Source organism: Chinchilla lanigera, unplaced genomic scaffold (assembly GCF_000276665.1).
Source record: "Chinchilla lanigera isolate Chin_1 unplaced genomic scaffold, ChiLan1.0 scaffold00011, whole genome shotgun sequence".
Lineage (NCBI taxonomy): Eukaryota > Metazoa > Chordata > Mammalia > Rodentia > Chinchillidae > Chinchilla > Chinchilla lanigera.
Window position 1 is genome coordinate 10,787,313 of NW_004955412.1, and position 14,849 is coordinate 10,802,161.

Consider the following 14,849-nt stretch of genomic DNA (forward strand, 5'->3'; position numbering starts at 1 on the left):
ATTTGTTTCTCCTATATTTATCATTTCACTGGACCTGGGATATTAGGGATATTGCTTTTACTCTTGAAGTAAAAACTCACTGGAAATTTCTTGACCAGAAAATTTCTTGGGAGAAAATTTGTATTTTACATTGTCTTGGCGAAAAGATGTATATAATGTAAAACAGGTAAAATGGCTAGCTGCGATCTTAATACATACCTGTCAAGTGGGATTTATCTTTGGACATCATTTTGTACTTTGGGAATTTTCTTCTGAATGTCACTGTTACAATCTGTCATAATCATGTATAGCTGTTTATATAAATTTTGTTAGCCTTTTTGAAACTTTAATGCTACTCATTTTTCCGTGTTCTCCCTGGAAGCATGACTAGATAGATATGATAGATACAGGTGACTAGCCTTATTATTCCTGCTTTTGAGTCATTTGGAAGATCACAGAATAGTCCATGTGCCCCTTTTTAAAATTTTATAGAGATTTCTTACCCTTTGGCCGCAGTTCTTATCCTGTGCAGATTTACAGGCCTATTTATTTCATCCTGCTATCTTGTGTCTTCTTTTATTTTTTATTTTTATTTTTTGGTATCAGGAATCGAAGACTTGCCAGGCAGGCGCTTATGCCACTGAGCTATATCCCTGGCCCTCATCCTGCTATCTCTGAACTAGGATATAGAAACTTAAAAGGGTCTGCTCTCCTTTGCTTTCCTCCTTCCTAACTGCTCCCATTGGGTCACACAGAATACCTTCAGAAGGAGAAGAGCTTAATTTGGCTTTAGGAGTCTGGCTTCACTGATGGCATTTTGGGAGTGCAGTGTGGAGTGGCCAATATTAACCGATTCCAGTCTTTTTTGAAACTTGATCTGTCCTTGGTGAGATCTTGTTGCTGCAGAGGTTGTGGTGTCTCTGAGATATTATATGCTTGGGGTGTTACCCCAGCACTTCAGATATAGATACCTTCTGACTTCATAGATGGTTCAGTCTAATACTGGAAAGGAGGAATGTTTTCAATTCATTTTGCATTGTAGTAAATGAACATGAAAACCTTTGAGTCATGTAATTTTGCACTTAAAATATGGGAAAGATACTCAGCAGTAGTTTTTCAGTTATGAAACAGGATAATTAGGTAGATGAGTAAACTGAATGTTTGCTCAGTTTTACTCTCTTCCCAGGTTTATGAGAAAAAATAAAGAAGCCTGAAGAAAAATATTCACTGGACTCTCAAATGGTGCATTTTTCCTGTGGAAAATTAAACTTGTCCGTCTATACTTACCTCTAATTTTAGACTAATTTCTAATTCTTTGAGTCTCAATTTAGCTATCATTTCCTCATGGCAGTTTTCCTGATGCTAAGAATGCATTAACCAGAGCTCTCTGTTGTATATTATTAGACATTCTTCTATGTCTATCATAGTACTCAAAACCCTGAATTATTGCCGGGTTTGATATCTATCACAATAAGTAGTTCTCTTAACAACAGGACCATGTCTGTTTTCTCACTATCCAATAGTTTGCATGTATAGCTCTTTAATAAATTCTTTTTTGACACAAGGTCTTGCTATGCAGTTTAGGCTGGCCTTGAGCTTACTTGGTAGCCCAGGCTTGTCTTAAACTCTCAATGATTCTCCTGCCTCATCCTCCCGAGTGCTGGGATTATAGGTGTGAGCCCTCTGGAAGGCGTGTAGTAGATAGACTCTCTTTAGTTCTGTGTTGGTGGCTTTTATGGCCCATGGCTATCCTTCGGCGCTGACTTATCACTGTGTAAATGCTGTCCTGAATCTTTTGCTTATATGATTTCTTTCCTAGTGAACTTGAGAGTTAGATTACTACTTTTTTTTTTTTTTTTTTGAGACAGGGTCTCGCTATGCAGTTCAGGCTGGCCTTGAGCTCACTTTGTAGCCCAGGCTGGCCTCGAACTTGCAGTGATCCTCCGGCCTCAGCCTCAGGAGTGCTGGGATTACAGGCGTGCCCCCCCCTCCCCAGTATTAGATTATTGAGGACAGGAATTTTATCATTTGTTTCTTTGTGTTCTTTAGTTTCTACCTGGTAGATACCTTTCTTAGTAAATAGTTTGTTATTTGGTTAGTGATAAAAATGTGCTCCTTACTTTGTAACATGAATCTTAAAGAGAGTGCCTTGAGATTTTTTTCTTATGTTTATTTAAAAAAATTTTCCCAAATATCCCATTTCATTCTGTTTTACTGCTTATGTGTAATGGCTGAATCAGTATCAGTATCAGTAAAATCTGTAAGAAAAGTATCACAAAAAGCTTAAGCCTATAAGATGCCTTGTGGCCCATATCAGCCCAAATTTCTGAAGGAACAGCACAAAATAAGATATGTTCTTTTAGGTAGGGAAGACAAGTTACAAGAATTGGAGGCAGGTGCTGTACCTGAGCAAAGATCCATTCCTTCACACCCGAGCAAAGATCCTTTCTTCAGCCTGCTACCTCTGATAATTTTATTTAAAAGGTTTTAGTACAGTTCCCTGGAAAACAAACTGACTACTAGAGTCTGCCAAAAAAGTATACGTCAGGAAAAGGAAAAGTTGCATAAATGTTTTAATACTAAATTTATTGAGACATCATGAGATTAATACAAGTTTCCTTTGGCCTGTATAATTATAAGAGGTGCTCAGAATGGTGGCCCGTAGCTTTCAGATATTTATTAGTATAGGGAACTGCTGAAGTGTTTGTACATTATTTTTTGATAGACTCTATATTAGGGTGCCATGTTTATTAAATGACTAATTTTAGGATTCTTTTAATGACTTGAACAATAAATTTTCTCCTTACTGTAAAAGTAGAGACCTATTTAATTACCTTTAGTTGGTGTGATGGTCACCTTGTAACATCCACCTGAACTGAATCAGTGTGGTACTGTGTGTGGAAGGCCCACCTGAGGATTGTTGCCAACAGCATAAAAAGGGAACTGGAGGGAAAGATGGTATACAGTGGATTCTCCTGGAGAAGCTTGTCGTGCTGGTTTTCCTGATAGGAACGCAGCTGTTCTCATTGTTGGAGGAGCTCAGGTCCTCGCTGTCCCAGAGGATGGCTGTGGTTCTTTTTGGGGGCGCTCTGGTCCATACCTTGAATGTGGCTTCCTGGCTCCAATGAAGATCCCTTGGCCTGGGGGCGCCGATCCTTCACCCGACTGGTGCAGACTTTCTGGCTTCCACCACTGACCTTTGGGCCTTCCCAGCACAGATCCTTGATACATACTTAAATTGGACATTGTTGTGGGCTTTAGGTCTCCAGCTGGACTCGTGGAGGACATTGCCATGGCTCTAGGTCTTCAGCTAGATTCGTGGAGGACATTCCTGTGGTATCCAGGCACTCAGCTGGATTCTCTGGGTCTCTAGTGTGTGGCCACATGTCCGGCACTGTTTTGCATTTGACTCTTTGGGTGAATATTATAAAATAATTCAATAAATTATATGTCCTATATTAAATCTTTTCCCTTGTTAACCCTGACTGCAACAGTTGGTTTCTTTCTTAGGTGCTAGCTCCTCTACTGGGGCACAGCCTTACAGTCATTAGGAATTACAATGAGTGTTAGAAATATGATGTAAGGTCATCAGAGACCTATGTGTTTTTGTCACAGAAGACTAAAAACTGGTATTCCAAATATTAATTAGATGAACTGAGTTTTATATTACCTACTTATTATAGAGTTAAAATGTAAATGCAGATTGTACAGATGTTAGATTTTTGTTTTATTTTTGTCTAGGTACAAAGAGGATGGTGAAGCTTTATTAATTTTACTTCCCTCGGAAGAGCAAGGGATGGTGCAGCAGCTTCTCCAGAAGAAAGTACCTGTGAAGCAAATCAAGTAAGAGCTACTGGTTTAAATGTCATTGTTAAGAAAGGGAAGATCTGAATTTGTTATGCTTTATGGCCTAGAATTATTATTTCCTTCCTCCTAGTACATTCAGCTGCCTGGTTTAGGACATACTGCCCCCCCCCTCTTTTCTTTTAAAGAAGCTTTCATTTTCATAGCAAAATTGAGGGGAAGGTAGAGAGAGTTCCGGTGTACTCCCTGGCTGTCACTTAGTAGTGTCCCCTCGTATCAACATCCCCAGAAAAATTGGTGCATTTTTCACACTGACATATCACTATCACCCAAAGTTGGTAATTTACATGAGAATTCTCTTGTGTATTTGCTAGGTTTGGACAAATGTGTAGACATGCTTCTACTCTTACAGTACCATATACAGTATATTTATTGCCTTAAAAAATCTTCTGTGCTCTGTGTATTCATCTTTCTCTGCCCCTGGCAAATACTGGTGATCTGAGTATAGTTTTGGCTTTTTCAGAATGTCATATAGTTGGAATCATACTGCCTTTCCAGGTTGGCTTTTTTCAGTTCACTTAGTAATATGTATTTAAGATTCTTCCTTGTCTTGTTTTTCATGGCTTGAGAGTTCACGTCTTTTTTGTGCTGAAGAGTGTGTTGTCCAGACATGAGTTGTAAGAAAACTTGTCCTCAAAGGAGAGCTGTACTATTTTGTATTCTCATCAGCAATATATGAGAATTCCTGTTGAATTCAGCATTTGGGATTGTCAGTGTTTTGGATTTTGACCATTCTAGTGTATGTGTAGTGCTACTTCACTGTTACAGTTTGCATTTCCCTGGTGATGCAGAATGTGGAGTTTCCTTTCATGTGCTTATTTGCCACCTATTTCTTTTGGAGAGAGATCTGTTAAGGTCTTTGGCCCATTTATAAATTGGATTGTGTGGAGAGTTGTTGTTATTGTAATTTTTTTTGTTTTATTTTTGTGTTGCTGGGAATTGAACCCAGTGAAGTGGTCTACCACTGAGGTACGTCTTATGTGTCAGTTTAAGAGTTCTTTGTATTTTTGGGTAGCAGTCCTTTGTCAGATTTTAAAAAAAATAATTTTATTGATACATTTTTGATATACATAATGATCACATTCATCATAGAGCATTTGTACTTGTATGTAATGTATCTTAATTATTTTTTCCCCATCTCCATCCCTTTTCTGCATTCCTTCTTTCCCTCTCCCTTTACAAAACTTTATTTCTATTGTTTTCCTTTCTTTATTTTTTAAAATTCCTATTCCGTTTCCCTTCCTCCTTTCTTATCTCTTGTTCTACTTCCCATATGAGCATTTTCTTCCTATTTCCCAATATCTATTATTCATTTTGGTCCTTACTTACCCTTTGGGTTTCTCACACAGGAGAAACAATGTGATAGTTAAATATATATGTCTGATTTATTTCACTTAATGTTATGTTCTCAAGGTGCATCGATTTACTTACAGTGTCTGAAGTTTATCCTTCTTTGTGGCAGTGTGGTATTGTATATAAAAACCACATTTTATTTGTCCTTTCATCTCTTAATGGGCATATGGGCTGTTTCCAAGATTTAGCTTTTACAAATTGTGCTGTTATAAGCATGGGTGTTTATATATTACTATGGGGGCTGGGGATTTAGCTCAGCGGCAAAGCGCCTACCTGGCAAGCGCAGAGTCATGAGTTTGATTCCCGGTACCGGAAGAAAAACAAAACAAGACAAAAAAACCCAGAATATTTATATATCACTATGGTATGATGCTTTTTAAATTTTAAAAATTTTTTTAAAGATAATAAAAAATAACAAAACACCATTAGAAATGATATAGAATATCACTAAACAAGATGATCCATTTGGACTTCAGTAGTGCAGTTTTCAATATAAAGGTCTTTTACTTCCTTTGTTAGGTTGGTTCCTAAGTATTTCTTCTTCTTTTTTTTTTGGACGCTGTTATGAAAACTGTTGCTTCCCTAATTTCTCTGTCAATGTTTGTTATTTGTGTACAGGAATGCTATTAATTTTTGAGTGTTGACTGGATTAGGTTGTGAAATCTAAAAGTCTTTTGATGGGGGTTTTGGGATCTTCTATGTAGAGTCTCATGTTATCTGCAAATAATGATTATTTAACTTATTCCTTTTCTGTCCTTATTCTTTTTATTTCTTTGTCTTGTCTAATTGCTCTGGCTAATGCATCCAGAACTATATTGAATAAGAGTGGTGAGAGTGGGCATCCTTGTCTTGTTTCTGATTTTAGAGTGAAAGCTTTCAGTTTTTTGCTTTTCAGTATGATGTTGGCTATTGATTTGTCATAAATGGCTTGCATCAGATTTAGATAAAGACCTTCTATTCCAATTTTCTATAGTTTTTAATCATGAGTGGGTGTTGGACTTTGTAAAATTCTTTTTCTGTATCTGCTCAGATGTCATGTGTTTTTTCCTTTGTTCTGTTAAGGCAGTGTATTATGTTTATTGATTCATGTATGTTGAACCATCTCTGCATCCTTGGGATGAATCCTGTTTTGTCATAGTACAGTACGTAATGTTCTTTTTTTTTTTTTTTTTTAGAATATCTGAAATTTTTAATCCTTTCTTTACAGGTTACTAGATCACTTTTGATTAAGAAAACTGTAGAAAGTTAGTAACTGCCACAAGTGAACGCCAGGCGGTGGCACGTGTCAATTTTCCACAGAGTCCTGCTTTGTGGGATGTCTGAATGCACTGCTCGGGGTCTCTGCTCACACTTGCTGGAATCATTTGTGGCAGATTTTAGTCCACAGGTCGCTTTTCCCCATATTTCTTTGTAAACTCTTCAGCATTCTTACAGAATTTTTTACGGTCCTTAGAGTATTCTTCAGCTAGGTCACCCCGGAGCGGGTGCTCGGGCTGGGGGTCGTTCACTAGTGCTATGAGGGACTGGATTACTTGGTCGGTCTTGGTCGCTGGCTTCCAGTTCTCAGCACTAATTACCGGGAGGCAAACTTGCCCTTTTTCATCAATGTTTGGGTGATAGATCTTTGTTTTAAATGTGATCTTCGGTGGTTTGAATGGGTACTCTGCTGGAAAGTTGATTTCAATTCTAAAGGCTCCCTTATCATATGGAGGGTTGTCAGGAACAATAAGCCCTTGCCAAGTCAATAAATTAGCTTCATCAACGTGGATGTTACGGAAGTTTTTCATTCCACATTTGTGGATCTCTTCAAGCTCCTTCATCAGCCTCCTGCTGGCCACCATCTTGGATCTGGTGCTGCTGCTTTCCCCAGTACGTAATGTTCTTGATGATTTGCTGCATTTTGTTTGCCAGGATATCATTGAGGAGACTGGCATATAGTTCTCATTTTTGGTTGGATCCTTCTCTGATTTTGGTATTAGGGTAATGCTTGCTTCAGGGAATGAGTATGGGCATAATGTTCCCTTTCAGTTTCATCAAATAAAGATTTTGAGGAATAGTGGCATTATATCTTCTCCAGAGTTCTTTTAGAATTCAACAATGAGTCCATCTGGGCCTAGGCTTTTTTTTGGTGGGAGATTTTTAATTACTTTTCAATTTCATTGACTGATACTGGGTTATTTAGAATTTTATATCTTCTCAATTTAGCTTTGGTAATTCATATGTATCTAGGAATCTGTCCATTTTTTCTGAGTTTTCCATCTTATTAGAGAACAGGTTCTTGAAGTTGGTTTTGTTTTTCTTATTTTTTAAATTTTTATTTTAAAAATTTTTGGTTGTTTGAGGCAGCATCTCACTTTGTAGTTCAGGCTGCATGAAGTCACTATGTAGCCCAAGCTAGCCTCGAACTCGTGGTGATCCTTCTGCCTCAGCACCACCCCCCCTTTATAGGCCTATGCCATCATGCCTGGCATAGAAGTAGGAATTGATGATAAGCCTTTCTGCAGGATCCTTTGTAATTTCTCCCTTTTCTTTTCTTTTTTTTTTTTTTTTTTTGGTAAGGTTGGCTAAGGGTTTGTGTGTTTTTTGTTTAATCTTTCAAAGAACCAACTCTTCCACTCAGATTCTTTGTATTGTTTTCTTAGTATAGATTGCATCATTTTCTGCTTTGAGCTTTATAATTTCCACCTTCATACATGTTTTGGGTTTAACTTGCTGTTGTTTTTCTAAAATCTGGAGGTCCAGCATTAGGTTATTTATGTGAGCTTGCCCTGTTTTTGTGATGTGGGAATTCACTGCTGTAAATTTCCCTTGTAGGGCTGCTTTACTGCATTTGGTAAGTTGCAGCATGTTGTATTAGCATTATCATTTAATTGTAGAAACTATCTAATTTCTTCTTTAATTTTATCTGTGACCCATAGGTTGTTCAAGAGGGTATTGGCTATTATTTAATTTCCATGTGTTTATGGAGTTTTTGTGGTTTCTTTTCCAATTTTGTTGTACTATGATCTGATAGTATGTATGGGATAAATTTACTTATGCATGTTCTTTGAGCTAGTATGTGATCTATTTTGGAGAAAGTCTCATGTGTAGTTGAGAAGAGTATATATTCTGTTGTTGTGGGGTGAAACACTCTGTAGATATCTACTAAATCCATTTGTTCAAAGGTTTGGTTCAGCTCTGATACTTCTTTGTAGATTTTTTTTTTTGGCTAGTTGATCTGTGTATTTGTGATAGTGGGTTATTGAGGTCCCTCATTACAGTCATATTATTGCTTATCTGATTTTTCATATCCATTAGTGTTTGTTTTTTACAGTTGGGTGTGCTGGACTTTGGTGCATATAGATTTGTGATTGTCATCTCTTCCTCCTGAGTGTTCCTTTATAAAGATATAATGATCTTTCTTGCCTCTTCTGATCCAGTCTTGGCTTGAAATCCACTTGGTGTGCAAATAGGATTGCTACCCCTGCTTTTTTTTTTTTTTTTGGTTTCTGTCACATGGAGTATTGTTTTCCATTCTTTAACTTTTAGCTTGTAAATTTCTTTTTCAGTTAAATGTGTTTCTTGGGGCTGGGGATTTAGCTCAGCGGCAAAAAGCGCTTGCCTGGCAAGCGCAAGGTCGTGAGTTCGGTTCCCGGTACCGGAGAAAAACCAAAACCAAAAAAAAAAAAAAAACAAACAAATGTGTTTCTTGCAGCATATTGTTGGATCTTGTTTCTTGGTCTGTTCTACCAATCTATTTCTTTTGATTGTTGAATTGAGACTATTTACATTGATGATTATAACGGATATGTATTGACTTATCTTTGTCATGTTATTTTCCTGTTGTTGGTTCTCTTTCTTTCCTTTCTGTTTCATTGCTTGTTTTGCCTGGTGGATTCATTCTATTGGGACTTACAGAATTGTTGTCTGTATTGTTTTTCTCTGGAATATCCTTCACATTTTGGTGGGTGTTGGTTTGTTGGTCATGAATTTCTTCAGGTGTTCTTTATCATGGACCTATCTTATTTCTCCATCATTTTGAAAGCTAATTTTGCACAGTATATCAATCTGGGTTGGAGGTTGTTTTTCCTTTTAGGGCTTGAAATACTTCACTCCAAGTTCTTCTTGACTAAAGGGTTTGTGTTGAGAAGTCTGCTGTGATTCTGATGGGCTTTCCTTTATAGATGATTTGTTTCTTTTCTCTTAACAGTTTTTAATATTCTGTTCTTGTGTTGAATTTTTGGAATCTTGACTATTGTATGCCTTGATGTATTTTTTTCTGATCATGGCTAATTAGAGCTCTGTATGCCTCACTTATCTGCATGTCAATTTTTTTTTTTTTTGCTGACCAAAACAAAACAAAACACAATTGCCAAGCCAGGAGTGGTGGCACACGCCTGTAATCCCAGCACTCAGGAGGCTGAGGCAGGAGAATTGTTGCAAGTTCGAGACCAGCCTGGGCTACAAAGTGAGCTCAAGGCCAGCCTGAACTGCACAGTGAGAGCCCATCTCAAAAAGGCAAAAAACAAAACAATATTTTTTTTTCCTTGCTTGGGAAGTTTTCTGCTATGCTTCTCTGAACAGGTTTTTTATGTCCTTTGTGCTATCTTCTGAATTTTCACTGATTCCAATTGATGTTTTGTTATGTTTTGCATCATCCAGCAGCTATTGGATTGATTTTTCATGATCTCTTGCTATTTTTAGAAGTCTTTCATTTGATGGTAACAAATTGCAAACCTGTCCTCTAGCTCTGATAGTTCTAGTTTCACATTGGTTGATTCTGCTGTGTTTACATTCAATAGAATTTTTAATCTCCTGCATATCTGTTTGAATCTGTTTTATGGCATCCAGTGTGTCTTGCCAGCTTGACGTCCACTCTCTGACCCTGGGCCTCTCCTGCGATTGTCCCTCACCCACTCACTGTGGAGTTTAAAGTGGGAGTCCTGAAGTGAAGCCAACTCATGGCTATTCTAAGTCCTGGGTTTAGTTGGCCCGTCCCCAAAATGGTGTCTGGCCAAGCACCCTCTCCATGGGGCATTGCAGAAGTGCTAGGCACCTACTGCTCTGTTCTTCTGGTGTGTTTCTCCCTAGAGGCCTCTGGAATCACCTGCACATCTATGTAGGTGTGATCCTCCAACATGCTATGAGCCAGGAGACAGGGAGAAAGTACAGTTTTTCCTCCTTTTTCTAAAGTGTTGTGGTCTGTCTCTTTATTTTTTGTGTCTGCTCTGATTTTTGCTTTAGATCCTTCCTGGGTCCTGGGATCTACTTTTCTCTTTTCCTCCCCAATTGGTTTTCTAGTGTAAGAATTCAAAATCTTGCACAGGTTCATTTGTTGCTGTTTACTGCTCCACCATTCTTCTTGGTAGAACCTATCAGATGTCTTTTATAAATACTTTTCCCACTTTGTGGATCTGTTTACATATTCTTGACATTGTTTCATAGAGTACAGGTTTCTAATTTTTAATGGAGGTCCAGCTGATAAATTCTTCCATGAGTTAGGCCTTTGGTATTATATCTAAAATCATTGTCATACTCGGAACCTTCTAGATGTATGATTCATGTTAATTTTTGTGAAGGGTGTAAATTCTTTGTCTAGGTTGATGTTTTTGTATGTGGGTGTCTAGTTCCAGTACCATTTGTTAAAAAAGCTTTGTTTCATTGTGTTACCTTTGCTTCTCTATCAGAGGTCATTTGATTGTATTTATGTGGTTCTAATACCAAACTCTGTTTAGTTCCATTGCTGTTTGTGTGTTCTTTTGCCAGTACCACTCTATTTTAATTATTAAAGCTTTATAGTAAATCTTAAAGTTGGATTGTGTGAGCCCTCCAACATGTTCTATTCAATATAGCTGGCTTTTGTAGATCTTTTGCTTTTCCATATAAACTTTAGACTCAGTTTGTTGATATCTACAAATTAACTTGTTGGGATTTTAATTGGGATTACACTTAATCGATAGATCACATAGGGGTAAAAACTGACATATTAACATTCAGTCTCCCTTATGAAGACTTCTAGGCATAGTTGAATGTCCTTGTAAATCTTTTTTCTTGGGCTGGGGATATAGCTCAGTGGCACAAGTGCCTGCCTGGCAAGTGCAAGGTCCTGAGTTCCATTCCCATACCAAAAAAAAAAAAAAAATCTTTTCTTGGTGTCATCAGTTTTGAAGGGAAATGAGATAGGTTATATAAATTTAGGGCTAGTCAGTTTTGTTTTGCCAACTTTTAGGTACAGTATTCTATAAATGATCATGGTGCCTACATGCAGATCAGAGGAAAGAGCTGACCCAAAGTTAAGGTCAAACTTTGTTTTACTTTCAGTTACTAATTGGGCATCTGTATTCCCAAGTGAAGAGTCATTTTTGTTGTTAATCAAAAGTGTTAAATCCCTAACTACCTCAGAAGCAAACACAAGTCATGCTTTTAATGAATAACAGGTCTAGGAGCCTGACTTGGTGGCACATTCGTGTAATCCTAGCACTTTGGGAAGCTGAGGCAGGAGCATTGTAAGTTGAAGTCCAGCCTGGGCAATTTAGCAACTGAGTGAGATACTGTCTCAAATAAAAAGTAAAAAGGCTAGGGATATGGCTCAGTGCAAAGGCCTAGGTTCAATTCCCAATACAGCCCCCCCACAAACCCCAAGAGTTTGTCCTCTGTCCCAGTTGTGGTCTCTTGACTGTAGCAACAACATAATTAAGTGTGATCTTGAGCTCATTAGTCATTAGTCCATCCAGATGTTTTTATGTAGGGGGAATAAGTGCACAATCAAATGGCCTTGAAATAAGACCCAGATGCAGGATAGAGTTTCAGTATAGAAACTCCCAAGTGATGCAGGTCCAGAATGAGAACAGGGAGGCTTGCTAAGTGGTTTCTCAGAGGCTAGCAGATTAATAAGAGAGAAAGAGAAACATGTTGATGAGAATTGATTTAATTTGTTATGACTGATTGATAATATTATAGCCTATATAAAATTAATAAATAGACTGGGATAAAATTCCTATGGAAAATAAGTATATGTGATTTAATGGGTTGTATGCTTTTTGTAGTTTTCTACATGTGCTAATATGTGTGAGAAATAAATCTTAAGGTCTGATTTGCTGCCTATTGGCCTTAACTTTTGGGAATGCTTGGGGGCTCTTTTGTAGTCATCCTTGTCCCCTGTGTTTTTAGTCCACTTTCTCTTTTGTGGAGTTTTTTTTTTTTTAATCAAGCTCATGTGCTTTCCTCAGTCGTATCCAGTCTGGTAACAATACCATTTCCAACAGTGTTTTCTATCTCTAGCAGTTCTTTATGATTCATTTTCAGGATTCCCCTCCCTCTCCTCACATTGTTTATGTTGTCTGCTTTGTCCATTAGAGCCTGTATTGTATTGTTTTTAAATTTCCCATTTGTAATGTTGATACTGCTGCCAAAGTTGGTCAGGGTGTTTAATCTGTCTTCATTATTTTTTTAATGTTTTAGTATGACTTGTTAATCACTGGACATGATATATGGGGTAAAAAGAACTGATATAAATAATCCTTCCTATGTGTGGTAAGGTGTGTGGAAGGGAAGGGGAAGCATTTTGTAATCCTATGATTAGATTTCAGCCTGTGCTTCTGGATGGTGAACCTCACAAGTACCTCTTACTACACATCCCCTAGTTTAAGTGGGACTGGTGGCTATAGTTGGCTTTCCCTTTCTCCAGGTCACTTAGGGTGTTGGTCAGCTTTTCATTGCTATGACAGAATACTTGAGAAAATCACCCTGAAAGTAGGAAAGATTTATGCTAGCTCACATCTCCAGAGGTTTCCACCTGCACTCTCTTGGCTGCTTTGCTTTAGGCCAGAGTGAAGCAGAACATCATGGTGGGGAGCACATGTTGAGGAAAGCTGTTCACCTCATGGCAGCCAGAAGGCAAAAAGAGATGGGAAGGGGCTGGGGACCTGCTATCCCCTTCAGGAGGCTCACTAGTGACCTGCAGTGCCTCCTTCTACACGGACTCATCTCCTGAAGGTTCCCCCACCTTCCATTAGTGTCCCGGACTAGCAACCGAGCCTTCAACCCATGGTGTTTGGTGGACATTTAAAATCCAAACCATAGCAGTGAGGCTCTGATAAAATCCTATGAGACTGGGTTCTCGGTAACAAAGCCCTCAAGAGAAATCAGTTAGGAGCACCAGGGTCTTTTAGAGTGGTTCTCTGCCACTCCTTGTCAGACATGTGAAGGGATTGTTTTGAATATTTCTTGTGTGAACCTGGTGGGGCTTCTGGTGGTAAAACATATAACAGTGTAGGGACCTCTTACATTCCTAAATTGCTCCTCCTGCAGTTTTTCTCAAACTTGTCCATGCTGAACCATCAACCATTTCTGAATTACAATTTAGCTTGCCTGCCCAGGCACTGGTTTCCCCACTGGTTTCTGCTGAGTCTGCTCCACTAAGCTGTGACTCCCCGTGTTCACCTCCTTGTCTCTTGAGGACTGTGGTTCACCATGTCCACATACTTCTAACACATCCAAGAGTTGTTGATTTTTTTTTTTTCTGTATGTTCAGTTCTTTGCTTGTTGAGATGGCATAGTGACTTGTAAACTCCTTATGTATAGTACTTGAAGTTGAAAGTCTGACTTTGTTTTTAAATTTAAATTTTTTTTAGGCTGGAGAAAGTAAGAGATGGAAAGCAAAACTTGCTAGCTTTAGAGAGCATTGAAAATTGACATAAATTGAATTTTTTTTCTTTGCACCGGGAGTTGAACTCACGACCTCATGCTTGCTAAGCAAGTGCTTGTTCTACTGAGCCATATCCCCAGCCCGAGCATTGAAAATTGGAAGGGTGAAACCTCATTGATGAAATTATTTTGTGGCTGCCTGTCCCTTTCAAAGGATCTTGTTTCTCATGGAAGATGTGCAGTTTGAGCATTAGTAAAATCCATCAGTCTCACTTATATTGGAGCTATTGAAACATGCTGGCTTGATTTGCCTAAAAATAATTTTAAAGGTGGTTAGATGAGGGATGGAGTTGTTGTAGAAGAAACAGATTGGCCATGAGTTGATAATTGTTGATAGTAAAAGTCTTCTATCTTTGTATGCTTTGACATTTTCTGTAAAAAAAAATAACTTCATTCATTATCACTCTGACTTTGCAGGAACAAAGTGGTTCAGTCTAAAATAAGGAAAATAAGTAGAGTGCTTTTTTTGGAAACCTAGATCCCTGTAAAAATTTTATTATTTCCAGTAGCTTACCTGGGCAGTTTTAAGAAGTGCTTCTGATATGTTATGTCTAGTTTCTAAACAGGTAAATCAATATTTATAATCATGACTACTTGTTTATTATTTGAAATTGACTTTAATATTTGACTGAAAATGGGAACATTTACAAAAATGGCATTAGGTTTGACTTCTTTCATTAATCCACTTCCTAAGGGATGTTGCTTTCTATCTTTATAAAGTTAAGAAATAATCAGTGCTAATTGTTGTGCTAATCTAAGTATCCTTCACTCACTCAGCATGGGGTATTTAGAGAAGTGTCTGACATATCATTTCTTCTATATTGTTTATAGAACACACAGTCAGATGTAGGCCTAGTGTAATACAGGTCTAATTTGGTTCATTGATGAGAAATAATCCTATACATTTAAAAATAATAAGAAATAGGAAAATACTACATAGTATTTAGAGTTTCTCAAGTTGAGATTTC

General features: G+C 37.8%; 1 protein-coding gene and 1 pseudogene across 1 annotated transcript in view; one reads left to right on the forward strand and one right to left on the reverse strand.

Annotated features, from left to right (window-relative positions):
* Positions 1-14,849, forward strand: part of Ddx10 (DEAD (Asp-Glu-Ala-Asp) box polypeptide 10) — a 260,398-nt gene that overhangs the window by 39,671 nt on the left and 205,878 nt on the right. Inside the window, exon 10 of the mRNA XM_005378043.2 lies at positions 3,721-3,822. Coding sequence (XP_005378100.1) covers positions 3,721-3,822 — 102 coding nt within the window. The remainder of the gene's footprint in view (positions 1-3,720; positions 3,823-14,849) is intronic.
* LOC102007318 lies at positions 6,352-7,055 on the reverse strand (annotated as a pseudogene).